Genomic DNA, 15,252 nt, shown 5'->3' on the forward strand with positions numbered 1-15,252 from the left:
AAGAACAGGTTAAGTTTGATGCTATCACAGGCTTGATACATGTGCGTGATGTAGCTCTGTTCACTTACTTGTACAATGGAAGCAATGAGCATGGGCAGCATGGCAAGAGGAGCTCGGAGGATGTTGAAGAGAGAGATGGAAGTAAAAGCTCTCTCAGCAGTTAACACATTATCGCTGCTCACACTAACAAATACTGCAAACGTGGCCAGAGAAACCTGCAAGTACAGACAGTTTAAGAAAAAAGGTTTCTTTACCATTTGATTCTAATCTCTGTGAAGCTCCTTGACAGAACTCACCAGAGCTGGACTGCAGCGGAAGGTAAGGATGGAGATGGACTGTAGGTAGGCAAACTTCTTCATGACTTTTAGTTCTTCCCCTCTAATGTCTTCCACCTGCTTCTGGAAGGATGGCTCCCAAGCATACAGCTTCAGAATCTGGTGGGAGACAAAAGAAAAAGACAGTGAGGAGGCAGTGAGGCAGAAGGAAGGGTGCGGCAGCAGAGCACTTATTGTTCAAGTTACTGCAGTTTCTTGAAGCATCAAAGCCTTACATGTAAGGAAGGCATCTACATACACCATGAATACACTGAATAAGGGAGCTCACCTTGATCCCATTTAGAATTTCATTCATGATTTTCATTCTCTTATCTTTAAAGTTCATGTTCTCTATCTGAAAAGAGACACAATGTAGCTCATGTTAAACAGGCAATAAGACAATACTTAAAGTGTTTTGAACAGCAATTTATTCTGTGTAATTCATTAGAATCCCCCCCCCCCCCCCAACTTTTTCACCAGCAAGAATCATGTGCTCAGAGTTACCGAGATCACTTTTTTCACATTATAGTTAATATTAATTAAACGCCTGTATGCTGCGTCACTCAATTGTCTATCTACTTTTGAGCCTCTGAAAGTGGGCGGACTGTATCAAAAGCTATTAAACAGTCAATGCAATACTTTAGTTAAACATCTTGAATAACACTTTAAAATTTGCAGTGTAATCTCATCTTGAATTATCTTGATTTAGAATCTCGCACAGAGGTTTACAGAAGATTTGGCTAGTATTTCCCCTGACCTGGAGTTTTCTGGCCTTGGTTGCTAGCACTGCATTGGTTGGAATTATTAACACCATGACTCCCAGTCCTGCCAACACAGAAGGTCCTAACTCCAGCCACAGGAAAACAATGGATATGATGATCTGCAGAGGGCAGGACCACAGCAGGTGGATAAAGTTGGTCACATCATTGAAGCGCTGGGCATCTGCTGACATCAGGTTCACCATTTCCCCTACTGTTGACTCCTTACGAGTGTCATTGGACACCACTAATGCCTTAGAAAAGGGATAAAAAGGGCTTATTAATTAGAAAGTGGGGTGAAAATTAAGTAAGAGAAGCATATAAGTGATATTTTGTCTTACTCTGTATGTTTTAGTACATCAACAAAGCAGGAGATGGGTCTTTGTGTCACTTTTTTTAAAACCATAATCCTACTCTAACCCTATATATTGAAAAAAGCAAAGCTGACCTTATCTAAGAAATAATGTAAATAGTTTTTCTGTGACAAGTATGCGCTGATAAAAGTTATTTATAACTGAAACATCTGACAACTGACTTAAGCAGAAAATTATGACTAGTAATTTTTTTCTTCTAATGTGTAACAGTAATTTATATTATACAGCATTTGATTTTTTTTTCACACCAATGTCAATAAATGGTGTTCTGTCACTCCTGTTTTTACCTTTTTATACACAGCAGCCATAAGTGCAGTGCGAACCTTCATCCCCAGCACATGGCAGCGCTGGAAATACTGCTGTAGGGTTAGAGACTGTAGCAGAACCACCACCATCAGCAACACTGCATACAGATAGCCCTCCCAGGCATATCTGGATTTGTCCTGAGTGAACGAGATCATCAATCTAGGAAAAACAGAAAAAAAGAAGAAAACATGCTAATCTCCAGCTTCATCTTTAGCACTTATCTAACAATGTCCTCATTTCATCCTGCCACTCCTGTTATCGGTTATGAATGACTAGTGTCAAGACATGAGGGACAGAGAGAGATTAAAGACCCCCTGCCTTCTTCTCATCACATCAGAGAGAGGGTGAAAAGGCTTAACATCCCTTTTTTTTTAAGTGATTTATAGTTTTAATCTTTATTTTTATCTTCATTTTTTATTGTTTTTTTTTTTTTTGTTTAAAGATAAATCAAAATATAAGCTTGATCAATATGTTAAATGAGAAATGTAGTTTGAGTAGTGAAACAGTCTAGATTTTGTGTCTGTAGACATGATCCAACTTAGTTCTTTACCTATTGGTGTCAGCAATGTGAAGGATGTCTCTTAAATGTTCAAATGTCATGAGATCTTATATGTTAAGAATTACGAAGAAAATGTAAAGAAGTGTTGTTGAAGTAAACTTTGATTAATCAAATACATATTGTGTGGTTGGACATCAGATGATCCTAAGTGAACAATGTGCTTGAATGACTAGATAGGAGGAGAGAGAAGGGGGGGCAAAAAGGCACTTGGGAGAGTATAAAAGAGAGCGCCCAAATGCATTCTTTGCTCTTCCCTTCATCTGCTGTGAGATGAACAGTTCAGAAGATTGGATCTCTAAGTGAACTTTGTGCCTGACGGTGGTCAGGACTACAGAACACTGAGATAAGCACATCTTCAGACCTGGGCGTGCCTGTCTCCTCTCCAGTGTTAAGAAAAAACTCAGCATTAACTCATTATAATTTTCGTACAATTAAAGTCTAAATTGTTGATATTCACCTTTTAACCCGTTGTGAAACAGTACAGGTAAAAATCTGAGTATTGACCCATTTTAATGTAAATAGCTCTTACAGGTTACTTCAGCCCTTTACACATAACATACCCTTGAGGCCTACTGTCAAGCCCTCTAAAGCTAACCCACTTAAATACCAAGCACACCAATAAAGAGGGGAGCCGCTGTAACTATGTGCCTGACGGAGGCCAGGACTGCAAGGCTACTCGGGTCCCCGGATTTTATCAGATAAGCAGGAAAAACATACAGACGATTTTGAGACCATTAAAGCTGGGCGAGCTCCCTGAGCCACATCAGCCCCATCTGAACTCTGCATTGCCTGCTGGGTAATACTCATCCAGCGATTAGAACTTCTTAAACAGAGAGCTGACCCAGACTTCCTGTATAGGGGTGCTGGTCCCGCAGACTGACAATAGGGAATAGTTAACCCAAAGGATTGTAAAAGGTAACTGCAAGTGAATAAAAAAAAACACATCTGTGACAGATAATTGTATAAATTCCTTTCCTTTTGTTAAGGAATATATATATATTTTTAGTACTTATTTTCTGATTATTTTTGTTTTATGCAGACCAGAATATTAAGAGGCCACGTTTCACTCATTAAGTGTTTTAAAGGTCATAAATTGCTGAGCAAGACTGGAACACGGTGCAGAACAGGAAACTGTGCAGAACAGGGAGTCTTGTGCAGAGCTGCAGAGGCAGAGTGTAGCGCAGAAGTTGTTTTGATCAAAACTGTGTGTGACGTGTAAGTACCAAAATAACAGGAGGAGGGAGCTGACTATAATATAGGTTATAGGCTTCTAATGCTTCAGATCAGGTCTGCACGCATTCAGGTCCAGACCAAAAAGGCTAGGCAGTGCATGTATCACCTACGACAACTGAAGAAGCCCTACAACATCCAGAGCCTTCAGGTACTCGGGGCGGACCTCATCAACACCAGGGGCTCTGCCACCAAGGAGTTGTTTAACTGCCTCAGTGACCTCGCCCCCGGAAACTGGCAGGTCATTCCCCTCATCCCCAGACTCTGCTTCCTCCTCGGAAGACGTGTCAGTGGGATTAAGGAGGTCCTCGAAGTATTCCTTCCACCGCCTGACAATTTTCTCAGTAGACGTCAGCAGCGCTCCGCCAGCACTATACACAGTGCAGGTAGAGCACCGCTTTCCCCTCCCGAGACGCCTGACGGTTTGCCAGAATCTCTTCGAGGCAGTCCGAAAGTCTTTTTCCATGGCCTCTCCGAACTCCTCCTACACCCAAGTTTTTGCTTCAGCCACTGCCCAAGCTGCATTCCACTTGGCCTGTCGATACCTATTGGCTGCCTCCGGAGTCCCACAGGCTAACCAAGCCCAATAGGACTCCTTCTTCAGCCTGGTGGCTCCCTTCACCTCTGGTGTCCAGCATTTGGTTCGGGGATTACCACCACGGCAGGCACCAACCACCTTGTGGCCGTAGCTCAATGCAGCAGCTTTGGCAATGGAGACGCTGAACATGGTCCATTCGGACTCAATGTCCCCAGTCTCCCTCGGAATGCTGTTGAAGCTCTGCCAGAGGTGTGCGTTGAAGATCTCGCAGACTGGGGCCTCAGCTAGACGTTCCCAGCACACCCTCACTACGCGTTTAGGTGCACCGGGTCTGTCCAGCGTCCTCCTCCGCCACCTGATCCAACTCACCACCAGGTGGTGATCAGTTGACAGCTCAGCCCCTCTCTTTACTCGAGTGTCCAGAACATATGGTCGCAGGTCTGGTGATACGATTACAAAATCGATCATCGACCTATGACCTAGAGCGTCCTGGTGCCACGTGCACTTATAGACACTCTTATGTTCGAACAAGGTGTTTGTTATGGCCAAACTGTGATTTGCACAGAAGTCCAATAACAAAACACGGCTCGGGTTCAGATTCGGGAGGCCGTTCCTCCCAATCACACCCCTCCAGGTCTCGCTGTTCTTGCATTGAAGTCGAAGTCTCCCAGCAGGACAACAGGGTCTCCAGGTGCAGCACCTTCCACCCCCCCCCACCCCCCACCCCCCAGGGACTCTAAGAAGGCTGGGTACTCTGAACTGCCACTCAGCGCATAAGCGCAGATGACAGTCAGGACCCATTCCCCAAACCCTCTCACCCACCGGGAAGAACTCCAAAGTACCGGCAGCAAGCCGAGGGGATATTAGAATACCCAGCCCGCCGCCTCTCACCAGGGGCAACTCCAGACTGAGACAGAGTCCAGCCCCTCTTCAGGAGACTGGTTCCAGAGCTCAAGCCATGCGTAGAGGTGAGCCCGATTATATCTAGCCGGTACCTCTCAACCTCACGCACTAACTCAGGCTCCTTCCCCACCAGAGAGGTGACATTCCATGTCCCTATTGCCAGTCTTGGCAGCCGGGGATCAGTCCGCCAGGGCCTCCGCTCCTGGCCACCACCCGGCACACAATGCACCCGACCCCTATGGCGCCTCCTGCGGGAGGATGGGCCCATGTCTCCTCTTCGGGGTGTGCCCGGCCGGGCCCCATGGACTAAGGCCCGGCCGCCAGACGCTTGCCCTCGGGCACTCTCCCCGGCCTGGCTCCAGGGCGGGGCCCCGGTAAGGGTCTTCTGAATCGCTCTTTGTCTGGTCCCTCACCCAGGACTGGTCTGGTCCCTCACCCAGGACCAACTTGCCATGGGAGACCCTACCAGGGGGCAAAAGCCCCCAGACAACATAGCCCCTGGGATCCCTGGGACACACAAACCCCTCCACCACGATAAGGTAGCGATTCACGGAGAGGTCTCTCCAAAGATCCTCAGGATTTTCTATACAGGCGCTGTGGAGAGCATCCTCACAGTGGTTTGGGAACAGCTGTGTGAAGGACCAAAAAGCTCTCCAGAGAGTGATCCGTACAGCAGAACGCTGCTGCAGGATTGCTCTCCCCCCGCTTCAGGACACCTATACCAGGAGATGCCGGACTAGAGCAGCGCAGATACTGAAGGACCCGTCCCATCCTGGCAACAAACTGTTCCAACTTATGCAATCTGGTAGAAGGTTCCGCATCATCCGGGCAAGGACAGAGAGACTCAAGAGGAGCTTCTATCCCCAAGCCATCCGGGCCCTAAACACACACACATCCGCCCTCTCACATCATCTATAATTGACTGAGACAGGACTCTTCCAGACACTCTAAACCCAGGCACAATGTACATTTCAAATTCCTTTAATTTTAAATATGTGACAAATAAAGAACCTTGAACCTTGAACCTTGATCTGCAGATGCTTACATCGTGCGGATCTCTCTTCCGAAAGATAATATATTGAATAAAATGATTATAAATACTTTGACCACTCTGAGTCTGCATCTTCTCTGTCCAGTAGAAAAATAAAAAGAACTGGTTTCAATATTTTCCTTTTCTTTTTGAAAAGTATGCATCAGAAAGTCAGAACAGTGAACTATTAAGAGACCACTGTAGTCCAATACAGGGTACAACACAGCTGAGTTGCTGGTTTAAGTCCAGCGACATTGTACAAGCACAACATTGTTCTTCTCTTAAATCTGTTGTTTTATTTCTGTAACCTTCTGTAATATCTTACTCACTTAAGAAGCTGAGGACTGACAAAGGTTAACACATCCTGCAGAAGTTTGAAGCAGACAGATTCAATCAGAATCCTTTTAAAGGTCTTGTAAATGGTGGTAATCAGCCATGAATTGGGATAGTTCTCTTCCTCCTTATTGTCCTTTTTCTTCTTTTCATCTTCCTTCTTCCCCCTTTCCTCCTAAAAGAACAGATCGTTTAAACACAGTTGATGAGATTTATTCAGAAAAAAACATAGTGATGTTGATTAGTGATGTTATTAAAATCCGTTTAGACTGTAGCTCAATATAGTGTACATGTGTGTGGAAGTGTTTGAATGCTCTCACCATCATTAGTACATCCTGACTGACTCCTTTCCCCAGACCACTGGAAAGCCCATTTTGCTGTGGGTTTTCCTGGGCACTGTCTCTGGTTTTAGCTGATTTCTTTTTCATCTTGTTCTGGAATCGGACCCTAGCTGCATCCAACTCAGGCTTCATGAAATGCTGGAAACGCTCATTGATGAAAGCAGTGCTATCACTCTCATTCAGATCCCACATGTCCTCCTGAACCAGAGGTTGTTTGTAGCCTTTTAAGACCATACTGTAAAAACAATGAAAAGACATGGAGCACATATGTAGGTGCTTGTTAAGATTCCTACTATACTGACTTTAATGTTACCTGTTTAACCAGTTGAATGTGATTCTGCTCAAAAATGGTGCACCTGCTTCAGGATTCTGTGGATAAAAACAAGATTAACATTTGACTCCTTATGAACTTTGCCCTCGGAAAACAAACAAGCAAAACCACTAACAAATAAAGGGTACCTTTTTTATAAAGTCTTTAGCTTCTGGGGGAATATCAGCCATAATAGAAAGAACTAGTGCAATCAGTTCAAGCCCAAAAGAAATGTAGAAAAGGCTGAAACGTGGGACATCACGGACCTCGCCCTAATTGCCAAAAATGAGAGAAAGAAAAACTTTAAAGGGTCCCGAAGAAAAATGAAAATGGTGTGTTATGCAACACATGGCGAGCTAAAAGTCAATCATATCAAGTTATTGCACCATGTCTGAGTAAATCTACTATTTGTCTTCTACTTTAAATCCAACTTGATCAAATGTCTTCACTCATACCAGTCTGAGAGCCTCTCGTAGGAGGGTCTGGAAAGGAAAGATGTCACACAATACAAGGAGTAACCAGAAGAAGAAAATAGAGGCAGAGTCTATTGCTCCTTCCCGTCTTAATCCTTCATGGCAAAGCAGGACAAGGATCTAACAAAGAAGACACATCAGAACATAAAAACAAATCCTTTCAAATTTAAATAAATAAATATAAAGGTTGCTCAATTTACCCATGTGATTGCAAATAAAACTGGATTTGCGTAGTATGCAGCAGCATTTTCTGAAGATTGGTCACTGTTTGGACCAAAATCTTCTCCTAGTGTGACTCCCAGGTGTGCTATGGCCGTCAGGAACAACAGAGACGCCACAAGCTAAAGGAAGAAAACACAGACCAGACAGGAGAATAAATCATGTTATTTTATGCAAAAAAAATTTTAATAATCTTTTGCATAAACTTTTGACCAATACTATGTTTTTTTTTTCATGAGATAACAAATACTTAAAACTAAGTTCTTTCCCTTCATTCCTTCAAGGTTTTAGAGAAGTGATAACAGATGCTTAAAATACGCAGAATGAGACATCTCTTTGCCCTTTTGCTGTAAATGACTTGTCCTTTCCATGTTAGAACATTTCATACACAGTATATGCATTTATAATAAACTCACAGAGAATGGCCTCTTGGTGTTTTTGACCTTAACAGTGAATTTACACTACATGTGTTTTAGCTTCAATGTATACACTCTTTTTTTACACTGACCTTTGGAAAAACATTGTTCTTTTTATATTACTCCAGTCCTCAAGGGCCAGTTTTCCCAAATTTTTCCATGTGTCCCTGCTGCAACACATCTGAATAAAATTCAGTAGGTCATAGGTTCTCAAACTGTGGTACGCGGTACGCTGGTGGTACATGGGCTCCCTCTAGTGGTGTGCAGGAAGTCTCTAAAATTTTTTGAAGACTGAATAATATACCATGTTCTGATTCAGGGATTTCTGAAAAATTAAAACGTAAAGCTCTGCTATCACTTTCGACATAAATGACGACAGGAAACTAAACAGCAGTGACATTTATATGGTTACTGTAGTTGGACTAGCTGGTATATAATGATGTGCTACATGGTGGCTAGCTACACAACTATGGTTAGCATAATATAAACACAGTGAAGCTGGAGGATGAACGCTAACTTTTTTCAACTCGACAAAAGTTAACGTGAGGTTTCCCAATGTTTAGGGACAAATGCAATTACATGTCGGGATGATGTAAATGGACCAAAAGTCAGTCATTACTGAGATAATCCATTCACAGTACGAGGTTGGTCATTAATATACTGCTGCATGGGCTGGGCTGTTGTTACATTGTAAGGTTTTCAAAACTGAGTTTTAAAATGAATAGTGGTAATAAAAATTGAGAGAGGTCAACAGTTATCACAGCCTTTTTTAGGGGCTTGTTCAGATTAAGTAGGAAAAGATACAAAGCATTAAACATGCTAAAAACACAACAGCCTTAATAAATGCAGAGTAGTTTTGACCCGAAGGCAGGGTTCATCACTTAAAGACTGGATAGCCACCTGCTGTGAATGTTTTAATGCAGTACAGTTGTTATTATTATCACTTGTCACATCCTGATTATGACAGTTAAAATAAATAACATTCACATAAGAAATAAAATTGTCTCATGTAAACTGTATATGGTGTTAAATAGGCCTATACTACTGTACTTTTGTTTGGGGTTGCCACCTCAGCATGCAGTCAAGGCATCAGAATAATATAGGAAAATAATGAAAAAGCCTAACAATAGGTGCAGTTGTAAAGAGGTTTGCACAGTCTGTAAAATGAGTAATATATGTATTGATTGGGAAGCGTATCTGTAACCGGAAGGTCGCCGGTTTGATGCTCTCTGTCCTGGTCGTTGTGTCCTTGGGTAAGACACTCTACCCTACAGCCTACTGGTGTTGGCCAGAGGGGCCGATGGCGCGATATGGCAGCCTCACCTCTGTCAGTCTGCCCCAGGGCAGCTGTGGCTACAACCGTAGCTTGCCTCCACCAGTGTGTGAATGTGAGAGTGAATGAATAGTGGCATTGTAAAGCACTTTGGGTGCCTTGAAAAGCGCTATATAAATCCAATCCATTATTGTGTTTTTCATTGTGTAGCTATTTTTCTGCATTTGAAAATGCATTTGTGAACTAGCATGAAGTGTGGAAAGAGGGTAATGTTAATGCAATACTGAGAAACCCTCAGATTAAAGTGAAAACTAATCTTTAATTAGGATGATTACAGTCCATAGGGGGAAATGAACAGCAAAAATCAAGCTTTTTCAGAGAACTTGGAGCACTTGAAGGCAGGTTAACATATGACCTGACAAAGAACAAAGGAAATAGGTTATAAAATCCACACATAAGAATTAAGGGAAATGGACATAGCTGGGGAACAAAGCAAAACTTAAAAAGAAAGAAAAACTAAATGCAAGAGACAGGAGAAAAATGACTAGCAAAATAAAAACAAAACAAAACAGGGAATGAGAAACAATAGTTTGAAAGAGGGAGACAAGAACTTTACAGAATGAAGAACACTGAATGAGCACATTGAGCAAACACTGAGAGAAAAACTTCAAAGTTCTACAATCAGGACTACGGTAACTTTGTACTTTTACGTAGTTCTACAAAGGTCCCTGCAAAGTCACAGAAAATGTTAGTGGTAACGGTAAACAAAACCTTTAAAGCACTGTAATTCTTCATACTTGCAAACTGCTACACAGCGTACAGATTAGCAATGTGCTTCATTTTTGTGTAGGTCCTGATGGTGTCTGTGAAGGTTCTCAGTCATCGAGGTCATCGTAGTCTAAGGCAGCGGTCCCCAACCCCCGGGCCTCGGACCGGTACCGGTCCATGAGTCATTTGGTACCGGGCCGCGAGAGTTGAGGCTCAGGTGTGAAATGTATAGTTTTCAGGGTTTTTATCAGTTTTCAGCGTTATCTTGTTATCGTTTTTATCGTTTACTCGGTTTTCGTGTGTTATGAATAAATTTTCTTTTTTTCGGTACCAGTACTAGTTTTATTTTGTTGTATTTATCCGCGACACCTTAAAGGCCGGTCCATGAAAATATTGTCGGGCGTAAACCGGTCCGTGGTGCAAAAAAGGTTGGAGACCGCTGGTCTAAGGAGTTAGAAAGAAAAGCGTCTGAACTTCTATAAGTTGCTTGAAGAGGTTTCACCTCTCATCCGAGAAGCTTCTTCAGTTCTAAGGTCAAATGGTGGAGAATCCCAGATTTAAACCCAGTGGGAGTATCCCCCCAAAGAGGGACAAAGGACCCCTGATGATCCTCTACCTAATCACATGAGCCAAGGTGTGAAAACGGGAGTGGGTCACAATCAGCCAGGGTTTCCCTAGCTGGTGTTAGGGAGGATAAGAAAGACAGACAGCGAGGAATGCCCAGACCTCTACATTGGAGAGACCAAACAGCCACTTCACAAGCGCATGGCACAACATAGAAGAGCCACCTCCACGGGACAAGACTCAGCAGTCCATCTGCATCTAAAGGATAAAGGTCACTCTTTCAAGGATCCCAATGTTCACATTTTGGACAGAGAGGACAGATGTTTGAAAGAGGAGTGAAAGAAGCCATTTATGTCCACTGTGAGTGACCATCTTTGAACAGAGGCGGTGGTTCACGACACCAACTGTCTGCCTTCTATAATCCAGTTTTGAGATCCCTTCCCAGACGACTTAACGCCCACTCACACCCTGGGCCATCTGATCTCAGGAAATCACATGATAAGGTGGGGCCACGTTTCACAATGAGCTCACCCGAAACCCTGGCTCATTGTGACCCACACCCGTTTTCACATCTTGGCTCATGTGATTAGGTAGAGAATCATCAGGGGGTCCTTTGTCCCTCTTTGGGGGAAAACTCCCACTGGGTTTAAATCTGGGACTCTCCACCGTTTGACCTTAGAACTGAAGAAGCTTCTCGGATGAGAGGTGAAACGTCTTCAAGCAACTTAAAGAAGTCCAGACGCTTTTCTTTCCAAGCTCCTTAGAGTAGGTCCTGATGATGTACAGATAACCTTTTAGGGTTTTCACTGAAACACCACAGCTATGACAATTTCTGAACTACCTTAAAATGCTTATTCAAACTCACCTTTTTACCATACCCCTTGACACCAATAAGTCATATAATGAATGCTGAAAGAAAGAAAAGCAAGTCTGTTTGACTGGAGGGTCACTTGAATAAATAAAGCTGCCTAAATGCAAATAACAATAATAATAATAATGATAATAATAAAATCTGTACTGAACAGTATCTATTGCAGGTAGCCAAAAAGATAAAAACCCTAACATCACTTCAGCCTTTAGCTTTGCTAGCAAGCCTGCTCTCAGTATCATGCTAGGAAAGAGTTTGTTTAATAGTTAACTAACACCTCTGTTAACTATATAGAATAGTACTAGTCATAGAGATTTAGTGCCAAGCTAGAGTAAAGACAGTGTGCTAATAACACTGTGTTTGCTACACTTGACTTGCAGGTGCAGTGTGTACGGTTGTGCCCTGCTGCTGACTGTGACTGCTCCTTTTTCCTCCTTTCAAAGAAGCTATTGCTGTTTTTACAACAAACAATGTCAGACTGTTCTGGCCTGTGCTTATACAAAAGTAAGCACTGTTAGGTCTTTTAGGTTATATTTGTATAAATGATCCATTTTCCTCTGATGAATTGTTCCCTAGCTTTTTGAAAAAAAATCTTCACCTTCTCTTCCAAATGGTAAAAATCCCAAACTGTCAGTTTGTAAGCATCCCATAATCCACAGTGACCTCTCCATATAAAGTCTGTTTCCTTTCTGTATCGTTGCTGACTTGAAAGCGAACTGCTATTAAGCTTAGATGGAAAGTGCCCGTCCTTCACGCCTAGTTTCTTTTTAAAACTAAAATGTGAAATCTTCCGGAGTTAAACCCTTCACTTCTTACAGACATTTTTGTATTAAAAAAAAACTAAGCAATTCCAAATACATTATGATCACTTTAGTGTTACAAAATTTATTAAAAAAAATTTTTTAATTTAAAATGCTATTAAATCATATAGTATTTTTAATTATACAATCCTGTGATTTCATAGGCATTTAACATGTATTGTCCAAACTCATTAATATATCTTGAGAAAAATATAAAACATGTATTTTTGTTTTTATAAGTTTATGGTATATTTACCAGTTTTGGTCAATGATTCTAAAAAAGTACATAACCAATAAAAAATGCACCATTTTTTAAAAATATACCCTGTGAAGGTTTACAAATACTAAATGGAAATTATTTACTCATAAAAGGAACATTTATAGATGTTGTCACCATTTTCTTGGGATGAATGTGTGAGGTCAAATATTTCATGAATCTTACTTTATATGCATTTTTATGATTTTGGCTGCAGTACAGTGAACAATACCAAAGCCTGGAATAAGTATGCATTTCACATACCACCATGACCACCATCACATGAAACCAGGCTGTTATACAGAAATGGGAGAGGCAGGTTACCACCCCAGATGTGTCCTCGCCTGACCGGAGGAAAGCGGAGTGCCAGAAGGCTGCGACCAGCCTTTGGGCCAACGAGGGATTGCCAAGTCTAAACCACGGCATCTCCCCAACAGTTTTGACCAATTAAAAGCATCATACATAATTCTCTGTAATGTTAAGTAAAGGTCACTCTCTTTCAGGACATTGGTTACAGCTAACTGCTTGCAGACTGTGGTTTTCTGAATCAAAGAGATCCATGTACATGCTTATGGGTTGAACTGCTTGAGGCAATAAATGATTAGAAACTCAGACTACATCCTTCTTTTACTCAAGATAAAAAGAATGCGCAACAAATGCTTCCATCAAAACACAACATATGTGTTAATTGTCAACAAATCCAAGTAAAGGTACATAAACTAGTTTTAATGTCATTTTGTCATCTTTTACTGTCATTTTACTGTAATTTGATTCATATTTTATATATTAAAAAAATCTCATTCAGTTTTTCCTGTAAATCCTGTAAAACCTTACAGTAAAAAATATTTATTTGCAGTATACAGTTAAACATTTGAAACTAGAAGACAGCTACCTAAGCTATGAACTGAAACAACAATTTTTTATGAAGATGTCTTTATTAGATAGTATTTCTTACCTGTTTGGAGATGTAGAGCTTGGACAGTTGTTTTGTGTTTACATTTGCACTCTGACAGAGAGCCAGCAGGTGCCATGGGGCACAGAGCCACAGGAAACAAAGGGGGATCCATACAAGAACTGTCTGTTCCACACATAGTGGAAGGTCTGGGTCTGGTCGCTTCAGATATGAAACATTCTGAAGAACACATACAAACAAACACATATACATAACAAAGTCCCGCTGCCCTTCTAAGGGAACCATAAAGTTGTTTTAAAAGTTCAACTGATTAACTTTTTGAAACCAGAAACTTTCTGAAACCAGAAAGTTAATCATTTTCTTTTCTGCCTTTTTGGAAGATGTCTCACAGTTGCTGTGACAAATAGAAACCATGACCTTCTTGTTTGTCCATTCTGTGTTGAACAGACTGACACAATAACATGAACAGCTTTTTACACGTATATCTTTCATTTTTACTGCCTTTTAATCAGCTTCACTTATCTTACAGCTTTTATTTCTCCAAAGCATAAAAAAAAAAGCAAAAAACTATGACATCAACATGTCCCTGACATGGTATTATAAGGTCAAATCAAATAAAATCAAAATTTATTTAGATAGCACATTTTAAAACAACAGTGTTGACCATAGTGCTTCACAGTCAGTAAAAGCATGAGACAATTAAAACAAACAATAAAACAGGACAACAAACAATAGGTAACAACACAATAAGCTAGAACAGCCAACTAGTTAGAATCAAAAGCCAAAGTAAAAAGATAAGTAATAATAATATAAAAAAAACCCGCCAAAAACTATGACATCAACATGTCCCTGACATGGTATTATAAGGTGTTATATGTCTGTTTGCTGTCATTTTCAACATACCTTCCAGACAATTTACTTTGTATGTTACTAGTCTTATATGTTTGTTTGAATTAATTCTTCAGTCTTTCTGCTTGTTTAACTCACCCAAAAAATGGACCCACAGTACTCCTCCAGAGCTGCCGCACACATGCTTTACAGTGATAGCTTCAGTCAACCTCAGCTGATCAGACAAGCCGACGCCTCTCACCCTCTGCCCCACTACTGCCGGGTTTTACTCAAATACTGCTGCTTTCTCCTCTGTCCACCCACAGCTTACTGACAATTGTAGGATGTGGCTGTAAGGGACTTTGATCCATGAGGTTTTTTAAGCAGAAAAAAAAAGTTGCTTATTCCCTCTACAGAGAAATGACATTAATCCAACAGAGAGGTGCTGGATTAGCGTAGAGAATACAAGATTCGAATCTGTACCTGGTTTCTACAAAAAGTACACTACAGGCTTTCTAGTGAGTCAATGAGAACATTCATTAAACATTAAAGCAAAATCATTTACAGAATCAAGCTTTGTAATTTGCGCAAATAAGCTCCTGAGAGAGGAAAAAAAAGTGAAGGACTTACATAAGTCTTACCATGCTCTTTTAACTGTGTTAGGGGGAAAACCTACTGAAAAGGGGAAGGGGACGGGAGCATTTAGGGATTTGGAGGGAGTGGGGTCATTAGATCCCTTTTCCTGTTATTTTCTACATAAATATTTTAAACCAGTAAGGTTTTGATAAATGATTGTTGTCTGACTTTAAAATAAGAAAAGTACTCTAGTTCCACTTTGTCATAAGTACACATACAGTTGTGGTCAAACATTTACATAA

The 15,252-nt window shown here is 41.3% G+C and overlaps 1 protein-coding gene across 1 annotated transcript in view; it reads right to left on the bottom strand.

The window, feature by feature from the left end:
- LOC101485916 (ATP-binding cassette sub-family C member 2) overlaps positions 1–14,846 on the bottom strand; it is a 34,387-nt gene extending 19,541 nt beyond the window's left edge. The window contains exons 1-13 of the mRNA XM_014409129.4: positions 14,534–14,846; positions 13,589–13,765; positions 7,670–7,810; positions 7,452–7,589; positions 7,146–7,268; positions 7,000–7,055; positions 6,666–6,921; positions 6,342–6,520; positions 1,734–1,911; positions 1,072–1,326; positions 604–669; positions 297–434; positions 69–215 (exon numbers count right to left, since the gene is read on the bottom strand). Of these exons, the coding sequence (XP_014264615.3) occupies positions 69–215; positions 297–434; positions 604–669; positions 1,072–1,326; positions 1,734–1,911; positions 6,342–6,520; positions 6,666–6,921; positions 7,000–7,055; positions 7,146–7,268; positions 7,452–7,589; positions 7,670–7,810; positions 13,589–13,765; positions 14,534–14,578 (1,899 nt within the window). The 5' untranslated portion in view covers positions 14,579–14,846. The remainder of the gene's footprint in view (positions 1–68; positions 216–296; positions 435–603; positions 670–1,071; positions 1,327–1,733; positions 1,912–6,341; positions 6,521–6,665; positions 6,922–6,999; positions 7,056–7,145; positions 7,269–7,451; positions 7,590–7,669; positions 7,811–13,588; positions 13,766–14,533) is intronic.
- Positions 14,847–15,252: the final 406 nt, after the last annotated feature.

Source organism: Maylandia zebra, linkage group LG13 (genome assembly GCF_041146795.1).
Source record: "Maylandia zebra isolate NMK-2024a linkage group LG13, Mzebra_GT3a, whole genome shotgun sequence".
Taxonomy (NCBI): Eukaryota; Metazoa; Chordata; class Actinopteri; order Cichliformes; family Cichlidae; genus Maylandia; species Maylandia zebra.